General features: G+C 40.3%; 1 protein-coding gene across 5 annotated transcripts in view; it reads right to left on the bottom strand.

Annotated features, from left to right (window-relative positions):
• Dph5 (diphthamide biosynthesis 5) overlaps nucleotides 1-20,296 on the bottom strand; it is a 29,812-nt gene extending 9,516 nt beyond the window's left edge. For 2 of the 5 annotated variants that reach the window (XM_028856301.2, XM_037207035.1), the window contains exons 1-4: nucleotides 20,087-20,196; nucleotides 19,734-19,891; nucleotides 15,596-15,720; nucleotides 7,806-7,914 (exon numbers count right to left, since the gene is read on the bottom strand). In XM_028856301.2, the coding sequence (XP_028712134.1) occupies nucleotides 7,806-7,914; nucleotides 15,596-15,720; nucleotides 19,734-19,868 (369 nt within the window). In that variant the 5' untranslated portion in view covers nucleotides 19,869-19,891; nucleotides 20,087-20,196. The other 3 variants (XM_028856302.2, XM_037207033.1, XM_037207034.1) reach the window with 3 other exon arrangements.
• Between the last annotated feature and the right edge of the window lie 730 nt (nucleotides 20,297-21,026).

The raw sequence follows: 21,026 nt of genomic DNA, 5'->3' as shown, positions 1-21,026 counted from the left end.
TCATGCTACTCTGCAGCAGCCGTGTTCACCAAGACAGTGTACCAAGGCTGTGCTGCTCCAAGTATTCAGTCATGTATCTTCCTGCCCTGGGGAGGAAAATTTCTGTGACAAATACATTTTGAGTTCTAAGATAGGATTCTTAGACTACATTCCCCAGGATCAACTTCATGGGAGAACCCTAACTCTGCAAAGGGATTGTTACAGTTGCTGTCCTATGACAATCAAATTTACCCAACGAATAATGAATACATCTGTGCCTACTATGTGCCAGGCACTATTCTGGGCACAGGTGTAAAGTGACAAGCAAACGGACCTCTGGCCCTCATGAAAAAGCTGACAAAGGCTCTGGACCCAGGACAGTGGTTCTGGTTAACTGCCTGGTCATTGACAAGGCAGGTAACCTCCGACCTGGACAGGTACACCATGCATGGGAAGTGTAGTGAGCACAGTTTTAAGAACTGAATAACCAAGGGCATACTGAGTGCCTAGATGTGCCTCCTACACTATCAGGGCTCAGTATATGATGCAATGATGTGCATGAGGATTATATGAAATGTTCTGAACTGCTGGGTCCTGACAGGATCCAACTGCTCTCTTTATTGGCTAAGTTCAAGAAGTAGCAACTATGCAAAACTGCTTTCAGTAAGCTACATTTACAATGGACTAGTTAAAGTATACATTTTAAATGGGGTCTGTCACCTCCCATCAAACTTGAAACATGTTGTTTCATGAAAACCTTCATGGAAAAGTGTATTTCCATTTATGTATAAATATTTAAGAGGCTGATATTTTAAGAAATAGGGAAACAAAATCATGGAAGCAAGGAAGTTCTTCATTCAAACACAATGATCAAGCCTTGAAAAGAGAATTGAGATGCTAGTCACATCTAACCTAACAGAAGTGCTCTCTGTGGAAGACTATGCACTGCCCAACTGGGAGACTGAAGGAACCCTCACATGGGCACTGCCTCCTGGGGACCCTGATTTATAACTGCAGCCACTCCCGCAGCAAGGGTGCAAACTTCTTCAGTGAATGCTGGAACATTCTGCAGTTTCACCACTGAGATGTCAGCAACTCAAGGAATGGACAGACCGGCACTGCATTTAACAACCAAAGGACTTACCATTACCAGTAAACTATAAAAAGAAACTGGAGGAAATCTCAGGGACAAGAACTGAGGTGCAGAGGCCTCAACACTGGGCTGTCTTACAACTCTGGCCTGTGTGCTACGACCTTACTTCCTGACAATATTGTTCATCCAAATCTGACAATGTTACTGTTTCAAACCTAAGTATGAAAACTACAAAATCGGCTGTTTTCTCATAAATACTAAGGGAAACACAGATCTGTTCTTTTATCTGGGATAATTTAGAGAGAAAGCATCCCATCTAACTTGGTACTGGATTGTGTTTTGTTAAAGAAAAAAGAAGGAAAACAAAACCTTTAACTGAAAACCATCCATCCAGTCACCATGTGAGGTACTAACTACTGAGGCAGAGGGCGAAGACGAACAGGAAAGAGACATAGCAGGCATTAAACAGTCCTGTTCAATATGACATATGGACCGCACCTAGTCGGAGAGTTCAGCCCTTTCCACACTCAGAGAAAAGCACCTGCAAGTGTCTTCTGAGAGACAGACTCGCGAGCTGGAACTCACAGACAGAAAGGATGAAGGTGCAGGAGTGGGCATGGGAAGAACAAGAGGGATGAGCTACATAACAGCATGGCATGAGACAGTTACTAGGAAGAGCAAGTGTATGTCTAACCTGTACCTCACATTCCCGACATCTTACCAAACACCTATCCTATCAACTCCTGCTGCGGAACTCGGAGAATATGAGTTTCTATCCATTATTCTCTACTGCTTTGAGCCCTTGACAGCACCTGTCTGAGTGACTCATGGTCTCCTAACTCACCTCACTGCCACCACCATTTCCTTCCTGTCCACACAGCATTTTTACATTTATCCTTTTACTTAGTGTTTATATATACACATATAGACATGCATGCAAAAGACAACCTGTGGAAGCTGGTTGTCTCTCTCTACTATGTAGATTCTGGGCATTGAACTTGGGTCATCAGGCTTGGTAGTGAGCACTTTTTACCCTTGGAGCCATCTTGTGCCCAGTACAGTACTCTGTAAAACTTGACTCTATAACTAGGATTTAACACTTGTTATCTTGTATTAAAAATGTTTTCTGGTTTTTTTTTAAATCTGATAAATCAAGAAGTCTGTTATATGTGTGTGTGTGTATACAAACTAGAAATTTTCACTTGCTAAGAAACCTACTAGGGCCCATATGAAGATTAAATGTGGGAACACTGGGAGAAAACCAAGAGCAGGAGTGCCGACATCCTCCCCACAGCCCCTCCTAGTCAAGGGTGACTAGTTCTCATATCTGTACAGAGTGCTGATCCTGGAGATGCTCTGGTGTTGCTTTTACCCTGAATCATATTGGTATTACACTGATTTTTGATGAAACTAAGATTAGAAACATGGCTACACATGAGGCATGTATGTTGAGTACATGTTACAAAAGAACTAGAAAAATCTATGTTCTCAGCTGGACGGTGGTGGCACACACCTTTAGTCCCGTACTCCGGAGGCAGAGGTAGGCAGATCTCTGTGAGTTCAAGGCCAGCCTGGTCTACAGAGTGAGTTCCAGGACAGTCCAAGCTGGTACACAATAAAATCGTGTCTCAAAAAACAAAACAAAACAAATCTACATTCTCATATATAATTCATCCATTTATGAACTAACTATAAATGAATTATATTTTAGAGTATATTACTTCAAAGACAGTATCTGATTTAGAAGGCAGAAGATAAACAATTTACCTCAGGAAATACCTGTTGGGAAGAGATTATTTTTATGATGCTGTAATAAAAACAAGAAGATGAATAAACTAAAGAACTAAGAATAAAAATGTGACCACAAACATTCTGAATAGGAGAGGTGTTTACTGAGTTGTCTGAGTAGAAAAAGTGGTACAGTGAGACCACATTTAAAAGAAACTACTGAATGAGAAGGACGATGAATCAGTGCTCTACAACAACGGGGAGAGGAGATGTGGTGGTACACATGTAATGCCAGCACTTGGGAGACTCAAGACTTGGGAAACTCAAGATGGTGAGTTCAAAGCCAGCCTGGGCTATGTAACCAGGCCATGTCTCAGAAAATCAAAACAAGGGTAGCGAGATGGCTCAGAGGAAAAAGACACCTGCCTCCATGCTCAATAACTTGACCTTGTCCCCTGAGACGCACGTGGTGGAAGGAAAGCAGTTCTGGTACAAGCTGTCTCATGACCTATATGCATTTACTGTGGCACGCGTACCCCCAACACACAAATTAAAAAACAACAACAACAACAACAAAAAACTAAGACATTGAAAGAAACTCAAAATAAACAAATAAAAACTAGAGACAAAATCAAAGTACATACGAATTAAAGACAGAGTTGATGGGAAGGAAAGGGAAATGTTTAATAAACATGCTAATGAGTTGGCAGATCTTAGGTTCTGTGGTGACAGCCATGCAGAGTTCTGCTGTCCTCGTTACCCATGTCCCTTTGCTGTACTGTATTTTCATGAATTACTACATTAGGTCCTAGACCACAATAAAATCACTTAATGCTTTGAAGCCTAACAACAAGAATACTACACCATCAACAGTGCTGACTATTATTAGAGGGTTGTGAAATGAAAAAAGGAAACCAGTTGTTACTTTTTGAAAGTAATATACATTTTTTTCTAGAGTAGATATGTACTATATAAACAAAAGAATACATGGCAATACTCAGGGCCATTTGAGCAACAGCCAGAGAAAGTGGAAGTATTTCATCAGGATGAGAAAATTACACAACCATCCACAAGCTCCTTGAAGACAAGTCATGACGGCATCCAAAGCCACTTCCCAAGCAAGCATGCAGTAGATACACAGTATTTACGGAATGAATACAGCATGTTTGTCTTAAATACGTCCAACTTGCAAGCCTCTGATGTACTTTCTGTTTCAACTGGGAATTTTCACTAAGGATGAGACTTATGGTACTTCTGTTCCACATGACCCACCTAGACAGAATGTTCATCGGTGGGTTATGGATATGTGTTTGTATACACAGGTAGATGTGTTGGGAAGTTCTGCAGCTATTTGCCATCAATAACACTGATCACCAAGAATCTGCTGTCTATCAGTAAACTACCAAGTCAAGGACACTACTAGGTGCCTAATTCTGAACCGTCCTTGCAAGCTCTTTAGAGAACTCCAGAACCAGACAGCTCCAGAGGGGTGACAACCGAGTTAAAACACTGTGCCCCTCTGGGTTAGCAACGGTAGCAGCTGTGCTTCAAGGCTGAGATGGCAGCAGGCGTATTTTGCCCAGGTCTTTCTTCCACAGCACTCAAAGCAGCACTTCTCCTTTCAACAACTCGATGCCTGTTTCTGAAGTCGTGACAAAGCATTTGAGAGGACAGGACACCTTCCAAAAGTGAAGCCTACTTCCCTTTAAAATTAAGTAAGAGAACATGAGGAGGAGCCTGCTAACTTTCTCCATCTGGCAGGTGAATTTCTGGTAACTAACATCTGCTCTTTCAGTTCCGACAAGCTAAAGGGAGATAATGAAGTATATTCATTTTCTTAGATTTTTACTTGCTTGTGTTGATAGTTCTGAAGGCATGACCTCACACCTATAGCTGCAGCAGCTTGTTAAATGAAAGTTAAATGCTTATTAAAATGCAAATTCTCTTGGAGCTTGAAAGATGGCTCCATAGTTCAGAGTGTGTACTGCTCTTCCAGAGGACTTAAGTTCAGTTCCCAGCATCCAGGCTGGACAGTTCACAAGTGCCCTGTAACTATAGTTCCAGGGGACCCAGCACTCTCTTCCTGCTCATGTGGCACCCACATGAACACACACACACCATACACACTAAAAATGAGAGGGGTATACAGGAGGGGTTGGAGAGAGGAAAGGGGGAGATGATGTAATTATATTTTAACTTAAAATAAATACGGTAAATAAATTTACATTTATTTACATTATTATGTAAATGTAAATTCTTAGACCCCATACCAGATCTACTATTCTCAGAAAATCTGCTGGTAAGGTTTGAAAGTCACAAGCCCTCTACATAGGTCTGATGAACATTGTCTCTGATGGTCATTTGTTCAGGTTACAGTATCTTCCACAAATGTAGTCCAAATAGTAAAGAGAGAAAGTTCAAAAAGGAAAGGAATTCAACTGAAGACCTTGCATTACACATGGTATGTATGCATTTATTTAAAAGTATGCCATGTATACATAGTTGACCCTCCATATCTATGCTTCTCAGTCAATGAATTTTACTAACCATGGAGCAAAAATACTTGGGGGTTTGGGAGACTGTTTCTGTAATTAATATGTACTACTTTTTCTTGTCCATCCCTAAACAATACAACACAGCTATTTCCTAGCACCTGCCCTGCACTCGATATTCTAAGCACTCTGGAGATGAATTAAAGTATATGAGGGTCTATGTGCAGGTTGTATACATGTACTACACCATTTTATAGAGGAAACCTGAGCATCAGCAGATCTAGCATCTTCAGAGGTCTTAGAATTAGTGCTCATGAAAAAGACAACTGTCATTTCTTAAATGTGTTTTAAGTCAGAGAACTGTAAAAAAAAAAAAAATCATTCCCTCTTCTCCATGGAATGTGAATAATTTGGGTGGCACAGAGGTCTAACTTCACAGAAGCCATTGTGGATGAGAAGGAAGAGCAAGGCACATTCTGTTGTGACAGACACTGTCACTTCACACACAGATTAGATAATGAAATGAAGGTGGGAAATGGGAACAGTTGCCCGGAAGAGTCCATATACAATCACAAAAGCTAAATAGTTTTTAAAACAATATAAACATAAATACAATCTCAGGAGCATATATGGAAACTGCCAATTCTCACAGCAAATTCCTTCTCAAATAGACCTCTTCTGTTACAGATAGAACACAATTAATTAGCTCTTGAAATAATTCAGAAGATCAGAATGACAGGTAGCAAATTGAGTTCTTGGTCTATACAACAGATACCTTTGCAAGGTATTTGTTTTTAATGCTTAAGAAAATAAAACAAGAACAATACTTCTGGGAAAACATGACAGAGAAAGGGCTACTTTCTTCACAAGACCTAAAATTAAAACCAACATAAAAAAATATGTTCCATTAGTTTAATGTTTACACATCTTTCTTACCACGTGTCACTTTATTTTCTTCTTTTGTCTTTTTTTTAGTAACCATTAAATCTTTCAAGGTATCACTGCCCAAATGAAAGTTTTTGGTTTTTGTTTTGTTTTTTATTCCATCTCTGTTACAGGAACATTTTTAGGAGTCATTTTCTCTACCTGACAGGTTCTTTGAAGCATTAAGTTTAGAGCCCTGTGAAGAGCTTTTACCCTGCTCCAATACAAAAATGCTTTCAACTATAAAGACAAATCGGCAAGAGTTCTTTTATAGTATACATCATAGACAAAAGTGATACAAACTCCTAAGCCAATACAAATGTAATAACTCAGAGCGAGGGGCAAGCACTGCAAAGTGATGTGTACAATTGTGTCTATTCTTCATAAACAATTAAAATTCATACTGGATGGCCAGCATTAGTCAACGAAACAAAGCTATTCTTCCTAAACAACAAAGAGCTGGTTTTAACACATCTTATTTTTTAGATGTTTATTTATTTATTTGAGAGGAGGCATGCTATAGCATGCATGTGGAAGTCAGAAGACAACTTGCAGAAGTCAGCTTTCCTTTCACCATGTGGGTCCCAAAGTTCAAACTCAGGCTGTGAAGCTTGGAGGTAAGCCCTTTTACTTACTGAACAAGCTCATGGCACCAAATGTATCTTTTAAAAATTATCTATCCATAAGTGATGGATTTCAGCAAGAGAGATCAGGGAAGGTCTTATTTCATGCATTCTAAGGTGCATGTATTTTTCCTATTAAAATATAGAGACTCAGGGTATCACAAGCAGTATCTTAAAAAGCACTGCTGTGCCAGGAAGCGGTAGTGGTGCAAGCCTCTAATCCCAGTACTGGGGAGGCAGAGGCAGGAGGAGCACTGTGAGTTTGAGGCCAGCCTGGTCTACAGAGTAAGTTCCAGGACAACCAAGCCTACACAGAGAAACCCTGTCTTGAAAAAAAAAAAAAAAAACCAGCACCACTGCCATGCAGGGATCACAGCTGCCATGAAGTATGCAAGTGTCAATATCAGAACATACATCACACTCGGACAGTGGGTACCAACAGCTTAAGAGAAAATCTTAGAAACAGCTCTCTGAGCGACAACTGTTGGAGTTAAAAATAACAAACTTTACCCACCAGCACTTGGAACATGGCCTCAACGCCTTCAACACTGCTTACAGCTCTGTATTCATTTAAGAAACACAGCATCACATGCTCTCAGTAAAAGAGAAAGGGATACTGTGTGGGAAACTCAGGCTCAACAGCACTGATTATATAAAGACTGTTTAGGAATAGTTAATGTAATTTGCTTCTTCCTTCCTTTTTTATGTATATATGAGATCGATATAAAGTTAAAATCATCTGTAACTAAATTTACATGGCCTCTTGAAAGAAGGGTTACAAGAAAGGAAAAATAATAATTAATTTATAGGAAAACATTACAAAAAACTTAGCATATGTTTCAAGACTACATTCTTAAAAATTAAGTTTTATCCCACCTATATGAAATAACAATAAAATCAACTTGTAGCTTACAGAAAAATAGAACATTTTCCTACATCCCATCTAACACTTCCTTTGTACATTACCTGTAAACCACAGCAGCCTACAGCATTCATTATGGAGGCATTGTGAATAACTTGATAAGGGATTCCCAACTTTGTTGCTCTCAGGATAAGATCACTGTGTGTTGTGGCCCTGTAGTGAGAAAACAGGTTCAGTTAAGTGAATGACACTAATCTTCTATCCTAGCTCATGAATTCAAGTCAAAGAGTCAACTGTTCTTCCTCAAATTCTACGAGACACCTGCAGAGGTCTTTTATTCGGGCTTTTTAGGGATGCAGTATACATCTCCCGCATCCCTCACAAGATGTCATTCCAACTACAACACTAACACTGATTGAAGAAAGGAACTTGCTGTGTCCTGATGTCTGCTAAAGACATTTGGAGATTACAAACTCAGCAATTTGATTCTTGTCTCAGGGCTTCTTTAGACGAGTTTTAAGAAAATCTAGCTAGCCATTATTAATGAATACAATTGGCATTTCAATATGCACATCTACATATGAACAATAATCAAAATGACTTATCACCTCAGACATCATTTCCTTGTGTTCCCATATTCAAGAGTCTTCTCTACTACCTATTTATTTCAAAATACTCAACTGTCACCAATCATGGTTTTTACTAAATCATTAGACAGACTCCTGTCTCAACCTCTCCTGTACCCAGGAACCATCTTCACTAGCCCCTTCCCCAGCACTCTCTCCGGGCTCTGGAAACAATTATCCTAATATCCCTTTTAGACATCACTGTTTAGTTTCCACATGTTAAGTGGGACACTTGAAATGATGAAGTTTCTCCTTTATAGTTCTGGGGTACAACTAAACCAAATTCCTTACTTCTGCCCTATTTGGATTTGTCTTTGTATCTTAAAATTAAAGGTGAAATACAGGACATAGCCTGCTGTCCTTCAATCTATTAAATTCTGCCTGACAGAATTCCACTTGGAGTTTACATCTGTGTGCAGTCTTTCTATTTATAGCTATTTTCTGTCTGGTTACTTACTGTATATACTTAGTGGGGTGTGTGTGTGTGTGTGTGTGTGTATGTGTGTGTGTGTGTCCTATGCATGTTCTAACTCTTAAAAGTGTGATTATAACTAGGTAGGCTGGGGGAGAAGAGAATATATGTAAATATAAACTGAATACTATGACATGTAATCTCACATCAATTTAGAATGGCATTACTAAAGGTTCTTTTCATCTTGATAAAAATGCTAAGCCCTACTGGGGAAAGCAAAATTAGCATGTTTGAGAAACTACTTACAAATAAGCAGAATCTGTCAACTGGTCAATGCATACCAAGCAGGAAGATCAAGGGCTTACACCCCATGAGGCAGCCAGCTACAGATTAAAACATGCCCACCAGGGAAGCCTGTTTTTAATCACACACAGAAAGTAGAACCAGTATGAAAAATTATTAGCAATTTGACTTACAGTGTTTAAAAAAATAACGAGAATGCTAGATGTAAAGAATGTTTTTAATACTACCTTGAACAGAATCTTCCTACTTAATATTTAAGTTCAAGGAAAAGTAAATTAGTTATTTGATGAAGGTGTTATTTTTTTTTTAATTTAAAAAGCTTTATGAGTGAGTTACTTAAATAGACAAAGAGAAAAACTCGTTTAAGATTGTATCACCATCACAAACTCATTTGAAATAATCAGACCAAATAACGCACATTACTATTTTCAAATGTAGGAACTGAGTTACCTAACCAGAAACAGTGAAGAAAATTTGCCTTAACAGCATACTTGTTATTTGGAATTCTTTTAAAGGCAATTTCAAAGAAAAGATGTAAAAAGGCTTACTTGATGGATTTACCCAAGTACACAAAGACAACTGTAACAGTGCTGCCGTGACATGGGGGTGGGGATGGGGGTTGGCTAGCAGTCAGGAAATTTACTGTTTCAAGGTACATGGTGAAAATTACAAACTCAAGAGCTATTAGAAGCATTGTAAGTTGAAAATTCATTTGCAAGTTGCTTTATTTGCTACAAAGTGTCTGCACCTACAGATCTTTCCTTTGACCTTAAAACCTTGAAACAATTTATCACAAAGAGATAGTGAAAAATGTAGAGAAGTAGAAGAGAAAAGGGAACTGCATGTCAGGACCTATTTGTATAACAAGCTTTGCGTATGTTGGAGAAACAAGTTTTATTTGTATTGGAAAACAGAATAGACTATTGATACTGATGGCATGTATGGACAGTTATTCAGTGCCAAGTGCTGACTAAAACATTACATGGAATGGGAATCATCAAATGGTCTACATTAAGACACAAAGAAGACAGGTAAATACAGATACACCTGCATGTGTGTTCCACTAAGGAAAAGGTACATGGCATGAAAATCAAAATTACACATTCAGTATACATGTTTATAGTAACAGTGCATGTTAAAATACAGAATGAATAATGAAACAGAAGCCTCACTAGAAAGAGTCTTTAATGATAACTCCTTCTGTGGAGGGCCAGAGATTGCCTGATACTCTTGTCTCCCATATGGTTAGGCCAAGTACTGATGCTGTACCATTTAGAATCAGTAAAATCTCCCTGTTGCTAATTTCTACTTCCATTTCAATAACTTGGATACAAGAGGACTGGGGAGTTTATAGCTTTTAATTATCTCCTTGAAGGATGTAAGACTATGGGGGACAGTGATAAATAGCTATGATGGGGGTACAATACTGTGAATGTTCCTAAATTCAGTGATCTGTGTATATTAAGGTGAATTTTATGTTACATATATTTTATCACAGTTCAAAAATTACTGGAAAAAAAGAATTTAAGACTGCACATCTTAACTTCTTTTCATAGTTTTAAATTTTTATTATTAAATTTTGTGCGCATAATATTTTGTGGGCGTGAGAGTGTGTGTGTGTCTGTGTGTGTGTGTCTGTGTCTGTGTGCACGCGCGCACATGTCATGGCATAAATACAGAGGTAAGAAGACAGACAGATCTGTGGGGCCAGTTCTCTTCTCCCACTCTATGTGGGTCCTGGGACTCAGACTCTGGATACCAGGCTTACACAACAAACATCTTATCTAAGCCATCTTGCTAGTCATCTTTTCACATTTATTCAAATAAGTAGGAAGATGCTTAAAATTAAACAGGAGACTTTCTTGTCATACATATTGCAATAAGAATTTTAGTATCTTGTTGCACTTCCTGTTGTCCCTGGATTCCTCAGGTCACTCAACTTCTTCCTTTTTATGGACTGACTAGTGAGACATTTGAGTGCAGTTACATGCCTGCAGTCTCCGTTAGTGACTGAGAAAGCTGAGGCAGGAGGATCACTTGAGCCCAGGAATTCAAGGCTAGCCTGGGCAGCATAATGAGATCTCATCTTAAAAACAAAAATAAAAACTCGGAAACAAACAAACTTACTTAATTAATTAGATTTAATGACATATTTCCCACCATCCCTTTTCCATCTACATCCCAGCAGGAATCCAGCAGTAGCAAAGACAGTTACAGTACTTGAACTTGAATCTAACACAAGGTTGGAGATGATCAGGCACTAAGACAGTGCAAATTAATTATCATTAGAGTTTCAAAGGGAAAAAAAATAGTAAAATAGTTCCAAAGAATTTACAATTAGCAACTGGGTATCACCTGGGAAGTAGAGGCCAGAGGACCAGGAGTTCAAGACTAGTTTAGGACACTAAGATTTCAGTGCTAGCCTAAATTACAGGAGATTGTCTCAATCCAAACCAAAATAACACAAACAACAAAACCCAGAGGGCTGAGCAAGTACAGAGGGTAATACTGCAACACCACGTGAGAAATGCGCCACTGTCCGACTTAGTGCTAGGACAGCGGTCACAGCAGGAGCCAGGGAAAAGCAGAGACTAAAGAACAGACACAAAGTTGCTCAGGTTTAGCAGGGAAGCCAACTACAGGAAGCTACTTTCTCTGCACATTCCTTTTTTTTTTTTTTTTTTTTTGGTTTTTAGAGACAGGGTTTCTCTGTGTAGCTTTGCGCCTTTCCTGGAACTTGCTTTGGAGACCAGCCTGGCCTCGAACTCACAGAGATCCGCCTGCCTCTGCCTCCCGAGTGCTGGGATTAAAGGCGTGCACCACCACCACCACCACCGCCCGGCTCCTTTTCTTTACCTGGCACTCACCCCTTCCTCTCCACTGCCCGCCCTACAGTCTCTTCTTCAGAATCCTACCCAGATCCAATTCAACACTCATGAACACCGAGCACCTACACACACATTCTTCTACTCGAATACTTAAGTCTTTCCAGCTTCTGTAATGTCATCCGCCTGTTTTCCCTTCTCTGGCTACATGAAATGTTCACCCTTCCTAGGGCTTTCTTTGTAACGAGGCTGTCTTCTCTTTTGTCTCTCCTCTGGAATGATCCTATTCATTCCTCTGGCTTTAAATATCACCGCATACCAATGACTTCAGGGCCAGAACAACCCAGTCAGCTCCTTCCTTCTTTTCCACGTCTACCACATCCATTCGGCATCTTCCTCCTAAGCATGTTCTTCACCAGTCTTTTCTTTCTTCCATCAGAAACATCTGTCTCCTTAAAGTCCACTCACACCAAGCAAGTCAAGTGGCTTTTAATAATGGAAAGAATTGTGATTTTCTTGCTTACAAACCCTCCAAAGGTTTGCCACTGCATCTCAAATAGGATTCCCTGTCTCTCCAAAGCCTTAAAGATGGATGGCTCCTGCCTACCTCCATAACACCTTCTCATACCCTCTTCCTCATCATGTTCCAGTCACTATGGCCTTTAGTGCCTTAACCAGTCTTTCTGTCTGCTCTGCTTGGAATGACCTGCCTCCTAACCCCATTTCAGTCACCTGCTTAAGTATAACCTCCCCAAAAAAGGCTCTTCCATATACCTCTGCATAAGTCTCCCTCTATTTTTTTTTTTTTTTTTTTTTTTTTTTTTTTTTTTCGACAGGTTTTCTCGTAGTTTTGCGCTTTCTGGGCTCACTTGTAGACAGGCTCTCGAACTCACAGCGATCCGCCTGGCTCTGCTTCCCGAGTGCTGGGATTAAAGGCGTGCGCCACCACCGCCCGGCTTCTTTCCCCACTTTACAGACTTCCCAAAATTTCATTTTTTTTTTCTTTTTCTGTGATTACTGTTGGTCTCTCCCATCAACCATAAATTCATATCTTGCCAACTCAGTAAGTGGGAGTGCCTATCCCAAGAGATGTAGGAAAGGTATTTAGGTGAACAGATAACTGCCAGTTCAAAATATGCTTGCCGTGAGGGCTGGAGAGATGGCTCAGAGGTTAAGAGCACCGACTGCTCTTCCAGAGGTCCTGAGTTCAATTCCCAGCACCCACATGGTAGCTCACAACCATCTGTAATGAGATCTGATGCCCTCTTCTGTATACATAATAAATAAAAAAATCTAAAAAAAAAATTTAAAAAAATATGCTTGTCTTTCTTTGCTGACTTGAGGTAAGCTAGCACAAAATTCTTCAATTAATATTTTATTAGCAGCAACTGTGTGCCAACTATTATGAATGAAATTAGAGAGCTAGAGACATGAAGAACACTGTACTTATCCACAGGAATACTAAAGACACACAAGTTATTTTAAAAGTTGTGAGGAACTATATGAAGGCTAGCACAGTGAGGGTCTAAATATAAAGTATCCCCGAAAAGGCTCATTTACTGTGTCTTGTTCCCCAGCTGGGGCTATCTGGGAGGTTCTGAACACTTCAGGAAGTAGGATCTACCTGAAGGCAGATGGCCAGGGGCAGGTCCTTGGGGGCATCTTGTCTCTGGCCACTTCTTGCATCTGCCTCTTTCTCTCTCAGCTTCCTATCTGGCATGGGATGACCAAGCTCCTCTATCACATGCTACCTCTGCCATGATGGCAGTGCATGGGCCAAGCCACCCCAGTGTGAACCCCCTGAAACCAGTAACCATAGTGACTCTTTCGTCAGGGGTTGTCAGTTGTTCTCTCAGGGACTTGAATCACATCTCCCCTTGTCAAGTGGAGCTACCACTTCAGGCTGGCGTGACAAAGGACATGGAGAGGCGTGAGCTGACAGATGCAGAGGCCTCTGACAGACACAAGGGAGGAGGAAGCTTGAACTAAGGGGTCAGAGTGGAAAACTAGGATGGATTGAGTTGGCTGGCATGAGTGTGGTCTCAATACAAGACCGGCAGGGCACAGACTTGAAGAGCAGGTTGGCAAGTCTTAAATAGCTGGCTAACCGTGGGGCCTCTACAGTTCTCAGCTGAGGTCTCTAAACTGTTAGGGTTTTACACACACCAACTTGACCACAACATGGGCAATGAGTTAAAAGTCTGTGTAAGTCTGTATGAAGACCAGGCAAAGGGGATAGAATGTATTAACCTGGTTAAAATAATGGTATTAAAAGTGAAATTTTAAAAAAGAAAGGATATGAAAAAATTGGCCAATAAATAAGTAAGTAGCCAATTGTAGTGTTCCTCAAAATATGGTGAAAACTTTTTTTTGGTTACAATCTTATGGAACAAGTTTCTTAAAGTATGATAAAAAATTAACTATTTGAAAATAAAATATAAAATAAGACAACATAAAGTATAAAGCCCATTTTTTAAACTACATTTAGTAGATAACCAATTTTCCTTTTTAAGTAGCTATACTAGTTCCTAATGCTTGATCTCAATTTCTCTACTTATCATCTGAACTAGCAAGTCTGCGGACATGTACAAGTCTAGAAGCCTCACTTTGAGAAGCAATTTGATTGTACAGAGCAGACACTGTCAGTGACTAAGACTGCCCATCAGGTGACTCTAACAACTGTGTGCCACCATGTTAGGGGGTCTGGGTCGGGGGTTCCCTACAGAAGACACATGCTTTAGATAGAGTCAGTGTATTAGTGAGAAAACTCTATATAAAAGAAGACATTTGGTGGTAAGATTTTTTTTTTTATTTTCCTTATTTCATTTAACTATCCTATTGCTAAAAAGAGAAAAAAGGTACCATGAAATTTGAAGAAGCCTTAATTTTATACAAAACAATGTCAGGCAAGGGTTAAAACAATTTAAATATTTTATACTATGTGATTACCCAATATAATTTGCAATCAAATATAATAATGATAGAGACTCTCTGGCCCTGCATACTAACATAAATTATTTTCTTTATGACAGTCACATCCACATGTAACTCCATTGTTTTGAGAAATATCCTTGATGGTGGACCCAGAGTGATTTAATTGTCCTTATGTTCCTCAAATCTGTGACATAAATCTTGGGTCACCAGCTGTAGACAAAGACCTCTTGTGTTTGGCTTGACACTAGAGATTGATGAGGCTTGACTAGACAAGTAGAAACCCATCTTCTTGGTAATGAGGAGGAGCAGTGCTCCCAATGGGGATGAGACAGTGAAATCAGAGGCTTGACAAATGGTAAACTCAAGGCAAGTAAGTGACAGCATTATTGCCAAATATTAGATTATTCAAAAAGAAGAGGGGGGAGAGGTCTAGAACAAAAGAAGTCAAAGATGCTTGCAATTATCACAGCAAATGGCAGACATGACTTTTGATAGCATAGTGCCTTATTTAATCATGACACACTAGTTAAAGGCATCTGATGCCTTGTATAACCTTGCACAAACACAAAAGCATCAAAGAAATAAATGTTAGTGTTGACACTTGTGAAGGTAGTAATACTTAGTGATGACATCTTTATCAAGTACATTTTCTTCATTCATCTTCAAACAACCAAAAAATTAAATACAAAACCAGGTAGAACTCAGGTAAACTGATCATGACCTAACAAGGAAAGTTTTAAACAGAATAATCATTGCTGATAAATACATAACTCACAATGTCTATTTTGACTTACCCAAATGGATCACCAACCACAAGGAATGCAACATCGCTGACATCAGCATCCTTCAAAATATTATCTGCTTCTTGTTCCACTTCTTCCCTGTCAGCAAGAATCAATTTTCTTCCATAAAACTCTTCCTGGAGATTTAAGTAGGATATCGAAATATCAAAATGAGAGAGAGCAGGTGAGTTCAACACACACAGACACAGAAGAACAACCACCTTTGTCTAGAACTAGGTGCAAATCTTGGCAACCATCCAAACACAGATCATTCAGTATACCTCCTCAGTGAGCCAGAACTCCATATCATGATGCAATTAAACTCTGTCTTTGGGGCTATCATCATATCCCTAGAGAAAGCAGACCTCTTAACATCTGAGGCCTCTAAATGTGTGTCTAATAGACCAGGCAGAACACCAAAGGGTGAACAGAGACTATGTATTCATGAGCTCTATTCCTGAAACATGAAAATATGGAATACATTAACGATAATGATACATGGTAGTGCAGATGTTTCACCCGATTTCTATAGGAGCATTTGTGGTATGCTGACTAAAATAAAAGACCACGTCAATAGAAAATGACAGAAAATTATGATTTAGCTGTTCATAAAAAAAAATGAACAGTCCTACATAATTACAGGAAAAGAAATGAATTTAAATACACAGGACATTTCCATCCAAGCTACGTTGTCAATTAATTTCCTGAAGGTCAGTTCTAGAGAAGAAACCCAGAAGAGTGAGCCAGTGAACTAGCGGTCACATGATACTGGCTAATGATAGTATACAAGATCATGAATCTTATAGCTGAGTTTCTGTGCAATTCAAAAATGGAAGAGGATGAAGAAAATGTATTCCTTCATATTGAGAAGTCTGAGTTATTAAAAGTTACAGGGACTGCTAGAGTAGAAGTAGTAGTACCCAGTATTTCAAAGAAGTACTTGAACAAACAATTAAGCATCCAAAAGCAAATGCTACAATTCCAAATGTGGTAAGTATTCTCTAATACTTAGCTCTCAATAATTCTGCTTACACAGATTTTAAAAATGTATTCTTTATTTTCACTTTTACTTTGTACCTTTTTCTTATTCATTAATCTTTACATGTTTAACTTTGATTTAGGAACCAGAAAACTTACAGTCACAGGCCAATTACACCCACAGATCTAAGAGAACACATATGGTAACTAGACACCACGGCAAAAACTGGTCTTCACTGAACTAACGTTTCCCAAAAACAACCAAGAAGCCACATGCCACCAGTGTCCTGCTAACGGTTATCCTATCTTCTATGTGTGGAGGTCAGAGGGCAACTGGAGGAGCTGGCTCTCTCTTTTTACCATGTAGGTTCCAGGGTCAGATTTATATTATAGGTTTCCAGAGTGCTGATTTATATAAAACCTCTTCAGCTATTTCTAGACATATTATAGTTTCTTCCTTCCACTGCTTTTATAAATTACTACTGAAGCCTTTCATTAAGTTTTCTTAAGTATAATGCAGACAGAACCATGAACCACTTGTAACAAAGACTACATTGCTTATACATCTTTATATAATACACAGATACATTCAACCAATAAGTATGTAAGAGTTAATGTATCAAGAGAAATTGCCTAGAGAAAGCTTAAGTTGCATATGCCAAACTAATACTCTTTCCCAGATTGGCTGTCTCTGTATTTCCTTTGGAGACTATATTACTACTAATACCATTTGGCAGTTTGAAAACAACAGGCAAACTTTGGAATTTCTTCAGCAACACTTGTATGTGCCTTTTATAAAATCTTGACTGGTTGATTATTAGTGAGTAGGAAGCATATGTTCATTACAGAAAATGAAATTACCTATTTGATAACTGTGATAAAATTATCTATAGTTGTAACCAGACTTTATATAATTATATAGGTAATAGTCAACAATTTCTAAAAATCAGTTTGTTTTAACAAGAAAACATAAAACTGAAGTGGGAAAAAAAAGGACAGAAGAATGTGATCGAAGAGAAAGAGGCTCTACAGTTTTTCTGGAAAGACAAGGCCTGAACTTACAAATGACTGACTTAAGGTAGATGGTATCCTGGGGCAAGCACTCAGGGAAGAATAGGAACTAAGCCTGGAGAAGGACAAGAAGAGAATACTGAAAGAACTTTGTAAGAGAGTAGGATCTGGGCCAAGCCATTTTGCTCAATGGAACTTCTCTGTTAGTGCCTCCTGAAGTTATTCCTGCGTAGTTATTACCCATTGCTAAAACTGCAGAGACAGTATGAAAGTCTGGAGCAGCAGTTCTCAAGCCAGAGGTGCTCATACTTTGTACCCGGCCTGTGTCACTACCTGGGTGACACTGGACAGCTTTTGGAATGTCTGTATGCCTATCAAACGTGAACAGTAACTACAGAGCACTGGGTATTGCAGCTCTGTGGTAGAGAGCTTGTGGAACATGTGAGAGACACTGGGTTCAATTCTTGGCACTGTAAAGAAAATAAACAAAATGAAGCAAAATAAATGTCCTATAATTATTAACACTTATTACTATGAAATAACAGGTATTCTAGGACCTTAAAAAATACATATTAAGCTGGGCATAGTGGCGCATGCCTTTAGTTCCAGCACTGGGAGGCAGAAGCAGGCGGATCTCTGTGAGTTCCAGGCCAAGCCTGGGCTACAGAGTGAGTTCCAAGAAAGGTACAAAGCTACACAGAGAAACCCTTGCTCAAAAAACCAAAAAAAAAAAAAAAAAAAAGAAAAAAGAAAAAAAAATACACATTACTTACAAGTAAGGTGAGACCAAAGCCCTGATTATCACTAAAATAATTACAAATATGTTTCGGGGAACAAAAAAAAACCTTGAAAATTAATACTTTACTAGCGTTTATAATTTATTTACAAAGCATTTTCACATACACCTTAATAAAACACTACATACCTCCCAATTGGTTATTTCTCTGACAAATGAAGAGAGAAGTTTGGAAATGTATCCACTAACAACTAAAATATTTGAGAACCTTGTGTTGGGCACTGTTTTAAGAAGCCTAGAAGGCAGCCACTTCTGAGCTCAATTCATACAGCAAGACATGAAAAGTAAAGGAATTGTCCAAGGACATGTCGCAAGGCAAAAACAAGCTATATCCCATTCTTCCCCCAAAGCTATTGTCCAATACTTTATTCTATTAACCTGTTTATTCTCTCAGATGGTTTTAAACTCATTATGGCTTTTGATTACTGAGGGAGACACAGTTCTGTTATCTTGAAGTTAAGAGTAAAAACCAGCAAGTGTGGCCAGCAAGTCAAAGCTGGGCATTAAACACTGTTTTTTATTGTAATGCATGGCCAATTCAAGAACAAGCCTTAATTTAGTCTTCAAAATTTTAAAGTAACTCTGCAACCTTCGGAATTCTCTGGTGAATCTGAGAGGAATGACCAGAAATTCCGTGGCTCACACTTTTACTTAGAAGACGTGACAATCTAAAAAATCCTTCCCTTCCTCCCACAACACACCCATCAGCCCTTTATCTCAATATACGTTCCACTTTGAGTTTGACAATCAACCAGAAACTGACCCTTCTGCTCATATTTATTATTTACATAGTGAGCCTTCATGAGAGCCTGCTCAAGGTATATAACGCACTAATAAATCCTCTGGATACTTAGTCTGGGGCTTATACATGTGGGAATGCCAGCCTTCCTGGGAGACTATAAGTAAGATCTCTTTGGATGTGTTGCAGACAGAAAGGCTATCACCACCGTTCCCAGTGGAAATACTTCAAAGGAGGAAGCTTTCAGATTGCTCGCTGACTGTATAACCAACTCATTAAGGCTGTGGCAGGACCTCATTAGCACTCAACTCAGAAAGGATTTCTTGGCTAGCTCATGAAATAACAGATTCTGATAACTATCCCCAAGAGTGTAAAATAACTTTCCTTTTTTTTTTATTTACTGGAGAAAGCCACACAAAATTAGACTTGTAAAGCAGGACAAACCACCGTTTCATTTCCCAAGTCACTGTGTTAGTGTATGAGTGCGTTTTTGTTCTCTCAAACCCAGGGTGTGTGTTTTAAAGGGTCTAAAAAAGCAGACGCTTAGACTCCGTGTAGTCTAGTGTATGAGAATCAGATGCTAGCTAGTGTTCTTCCCCAGAGGCCTGGGGGCTTGAATCACGTACCAGGGCTTCCTTCCCTACAGTCAGGACTGAGGTGTAGGCTTCCAGATACACTCGACTGCAGCGCCTCACAACTTCCAGGCCCTTGACTGTGATGTCCTTGGCATCTCCCAGGCCCAAACCGATCAGGTAAAGCATTTCGAACTCCAGGGACAGGGAGACTGCAGGGCGAAGGGAACAACAAAAAAAAACCATCAGCTAACACCGGGGGCCTAAAGTTCTAGGGAGGAGGATAAAAATCAACACTGCTACTGGGGCACGGGACCGCACCGCACGTGACGTCTGAGACCCTGCTAGCATGCACACTCTTAGAAACGACTGGAATGACTGTTTCACGTGAAGCCGGATCCAATTACCCGCTTAGGGACCCGCAGGTGCTTCGCTAACGCCCCTCAAAGCCTTACTGCAGCGACTCTGCAACCGCAGCTCCCCAAAACACGCGCCCAGCAGGGACAGACCTTCCGGGTCTCACCTACGGCGCCGTAAAGCGCGGGGCCCTTTCCAGCACTTTACGACTGGCGGGAAGGGAGGAGGCAGGCCGCCCCCGGAGCTGGCCACCGCTTCCCGCCAAAGGCTGGGACGGACCGGTGCACTCTGGGGCAGGGGTCAGAGGTCGGGAAGGCGCCCGGCTGTGCGCCTGGAAAGGCACCGGCGTGCCCACGCTCCGCTCCGCTCCGCTCCCGGCGAGCCGGGGCTCAAACATCCCCGTGGGCGTTCTGGCCGGAGGCAGTAGTTCCCCAAAAGCCCCGGGGATGCAGGCTCGCGGGGGCGACTTCCCTAAGTGACCCGCGCTGGCGCGGATGCGAACCCCGGCTCTGCCGTGGATCTGCTGTGGCTCATCCAGCGGTCCCCCTGGTGAGCCGACAGGTTGCCGAGTGTGGTTGTGAGTTCCCACGGGGGAAGGCAGTGACTCCTTCTCGAGGTTTGTTCCCAGCATCTGATGCCGGAATGCCCCCCAGGGATCTGCTTTAGTCATCCGCAATCGCAATCGAGAATGACCTTTGAAGAGTGCTCAAGGGATGACTAAGTACAAGTGTGATGACATATGCGGATGAAAAATGTCAGCACGAAGCCCGTTGCTTAGTATGCTAACAAAAGGGTAATTAAAAAAAAGAAAGAAAGTAACGCCGTGGCGGAGGGGAGGTGGTGGGCATAACAGGAAAAAAGAAAGAAAGTGCTTTGGACCTCTCAGCCACTGTTGCTGAGATTCTTATAAAGGGACTGGTTAGTTGCGCGCAGTTCCACTAAGGGAAAAGTGTGGGCTGAAGACGCTCTTAAGTTCACTGGTCATTTCAT

Source organism: Peromyscus leucopus, chromosome 6, assembly GCF_004664715.2.
Source record: "Peromyscus leucopus breed LL Stock chromosome 6, UCI_PerLeu_2.1, whole genome shotgun sequence".
Lineage (NCBI taxonomy): Eukaryota > Metazoa > Chordata > Mammalia > Rodentia > Cricetidae > Peromyscus > Peromyscus leucopus.
The sequence above is the reverse complement of the archived record's forward strand: the minus strand, read 5'-3'. Positions and strand labels throughout refer to the sequence as shown.